General features: G+C 47.3%; 1 protein-coding gene across 1 annotated transcript; it reads right to left on the bottom strand.

Moving 5' to 3' along the window:
* Positions 1–1,021: 1,021 nt before the first annotated feature.
* Positions 1,022–2,563, bottom strand: LOC106820230 (uncharacterized protein y4jD-like). Its single transcript, XM_014824766.1, has one exon. The coding sequence runs from the start codon at positions 2,561–2,563 to the stop codon at positions 1,022–1,024; it is 1,542 nt and encodes a 513-aa protein (XP_014680252.1).
* Positions 2,564–2,791: the final 228 nt, after the last annotated feature.

Raw genomic sequence — 2,791 nt, 5'->3', positions numbered from 1 at the left:
ACCCGTAACTCCAGATTATTATTACTTGACTGCTTGCTTGCAACCCCTATCAGCTTACGTCCTATGCCTTTATTTCTTGCCTCTGGGCTAACTGTAACGGCCCCCAGTACGCAAGGGCTACCTTATCACCCTATCCCGCGAACCTGTAGTGTCGTTTAGAAAAGCTTCCCGACAGTAGCACGGGATATATTTGGCCGATAACATCCATTTATCTTATCCATAACCAAGCAAGGCCGCCCATCCTTTGTTATTGTATTTCTGCGAAAAAAAACAAAACAGGAGAGCGACCTTGGCGGTTATTTTGGCAGGTATTACGAGTCTTGTGCAACATGTTCAGCATTTAAAAACACAACCCGAGGATTATCGTCCAAAGCGTTGCCCTCATTGCGGCTTCGATAGTCTGTGGCACCATGGCTGTTATACCCGCAAGGCCAATCGCAGAGGCCTCTGTCGGAATACCGATGAACCTATTTTGATCCCTCGTTTTCGTTGCCAGCCCTGCCGTAAGACCTGTTCTTGCTTACCCGAAGTCGTTCCGCCTCGGCGTCATTATCTATGGGATAGTCAAGAACTGTCACTTCTGTTGATAATAATGGGGCTATCTTTGAATCAGATCGCTTTATTGTTCAGGCCTTCACGTCATACGCTTCGCCGTTGGTGGAAACGACATCGATCGCGATTTTCTTTGCAGGCTTTCCATTTACGCAGTTGTTTTCCGACCCTGGGCCAGGGTCGGTTGGCATTCGGAATTTCTGGCTTTGAACTGCTACAACAAATGCCATTACACAGGCCATGCATTATCTCCTCCGCTGTCGGGGTGAATTGTGCCGTAATGACGACGGGCGGCGCGCCCGCCGCCGGCGGGGCGGCCGCCGCGCGGCGGGCGGCGCCCCGCGGCGCTGACATAGCGTGGGCCAGTGGATTATGAGTTTGATGACGACCCCACACAATTTGTCTTCTACCCAATAAACGCCAGGGCGGTGTTTACTTCGTAACCGTCAATTAATCACACATTGACAAACTAAGCCACTTTATCCAGGGGCTGGATTTTTTCAACGAGGTTCCAGGGTAAAAACTGATCGAGTTGCTCAGCCTGATAGTGCCGACCTAACTTGGGTAGTTCAGTTAAAAGATATTTCAGATAAGCAAAAGGCTCCAGGTTGTTGGCCTTTGCGGTTTGAACTAGTGAATACAATAGTGCACTAGCATTGGCACCTCTGGGGGTTTGATTCACCAACCAGTTTTTTCGCCCGATCACAAATGGCTTTATGCGCTGCTCTACCGTGTTGTTATCAATTTGTAATGCACCATCTTGCAGATACCGAGTCAGATATTTCCATTGATTAATCACATAATGTATCGCCATGCCCAACCGACTGTCTTTGGTTACCTGGGTAACCGATTGATCACACCAGGCTTTTAATTGATTCAGCACCGGCTTGCTCTTTTGTTGTCGAACCAGGTATCGCTGTTCCACAGTTAAATCCTTAATCTCCGATTCAACCGCATACAGCTTTGCAATCAGGCTCAGTGCCAGTTGCACCTTGCCGGATTTTTTGCGACTTTCCTTCGGCAACGCTTTTAACGCGTCATCAAATTTGCGGCGGGCATGCGCCATGCAACCCAGCAAGACCACCAGAGCGTCGCTTTCCATCAGGTGGTAACCCGGAAACCCATCCGTTTGCAGATAACCTTTAAATCCACTTAAAAAGGTTTTGGCATGATATCCCGCCCGCGTCGATTGATAGTCATACAGCACGACTGGATACAGTGGTCGATGTTCACCACTTTGATACAGCCACATATAAGACTTCGTGCCGTTTTCTCGACCATCTTGCACCACCGTCAAGGTCGTTTCATCGGCTTGTATAAAGGTTTGAGTGATCAGATGATGTTTTAGCCGGTCATAATAAGGTTTCAACAATTCGGCTATAGTAAGCACCCAGTTGGACATGGTCGCTCTGGAGAGTTCGATGTTGTAACGTTTGAAGATGGCTTCCTGTCGATACAGTGGCAAGCTATCGAGAAATTTGGAAATGATGATATAGGCCAGTAACCCAGGTGTTGCAAAGCTTTTGGGGATCGGTTGAGCAGGCTTTGGTGCTGTTTTAAACCCTTCTTCACAGCCACGGCAGGCATATTTGACTTGAACATGCTCAATGACATAAACCTGAGCAGGAATAATTTCTAGTTGCTCTGAGCTGGCTTCGCCGACGACATGCAGCGCATGTCCACAATCACATATCTGCTCTGATTCGGGCAATTCATGACGATCAATTTTGCGAGGCAGATCCGCAGGCAGTGCTTTGCGACCCGGCTTTTTACGGGTATAGGTGATCGTTTCCTGAACCGCTGCATCAGACTCAGCGTGATCATCGGCAAATGTTTCTGCTTCATTAAACAAGTCAGGATGAACAGCTCCTTTTTCACTGGAAACACCAAAGCGTTTATGCTGTGATAAACGAAACTGCTCCTCATACCAGTTCACTTTAACCTGTAGATCCAGCACCAGCTTTTGCAGTTCCGCAATATTATCAGGCAAGGTTTGAGTGGCTTCGTTCATGGTGTTTATTATACCAATAAACAACCTGTAAGTCGTTGTAATTATTGATATAAAATGTGTTTAAGCAACTTGTTTTCAATTAATAGTCAAACCGTTTACAGCGACATGAGCCTGCTGTTGAGTCAGTGATAAACCATCCAGCAGCCACTGTAATTCACGTCGCGTTAAATGGACTGTTTGTGGGTCTTTTGCCCCAGGCCATTGAAACTTCCCTTGATCAAGACAACG

The sequence above is a fragment of the Priapulus caudatus genome, unplaced genomic scaffold (genome assembly GCF_000485595.1).
Source record: "Priapulus caudatus unplaced genomic scaffold, Priapulus_caudatus-5.0.1 Scaffold8685, whole genome shotgun sequence".
Taxonomy (NCBI): Eukaryota; Metazoa; Priapulida; class Priapulimorpha; order Priapulimorphida; family Priapulidae; genus Priapulus; species Priapulus caudatus.
The sequence above is the reverse complement of the archived record's forward strand: the minus strand, read 5'-3'. Positions and strand labels throughout refer to the sequence as shown.

Excerpts from the sequence above, each read along its gene's own strand:
- LOC106820230 (XM_014824766.1), bottom strand. The coding sequence starts at position 2,563 with ATGAACGAAGCCACTCAAACCTTGCCTGATAATATTGCGGAACTGCAA.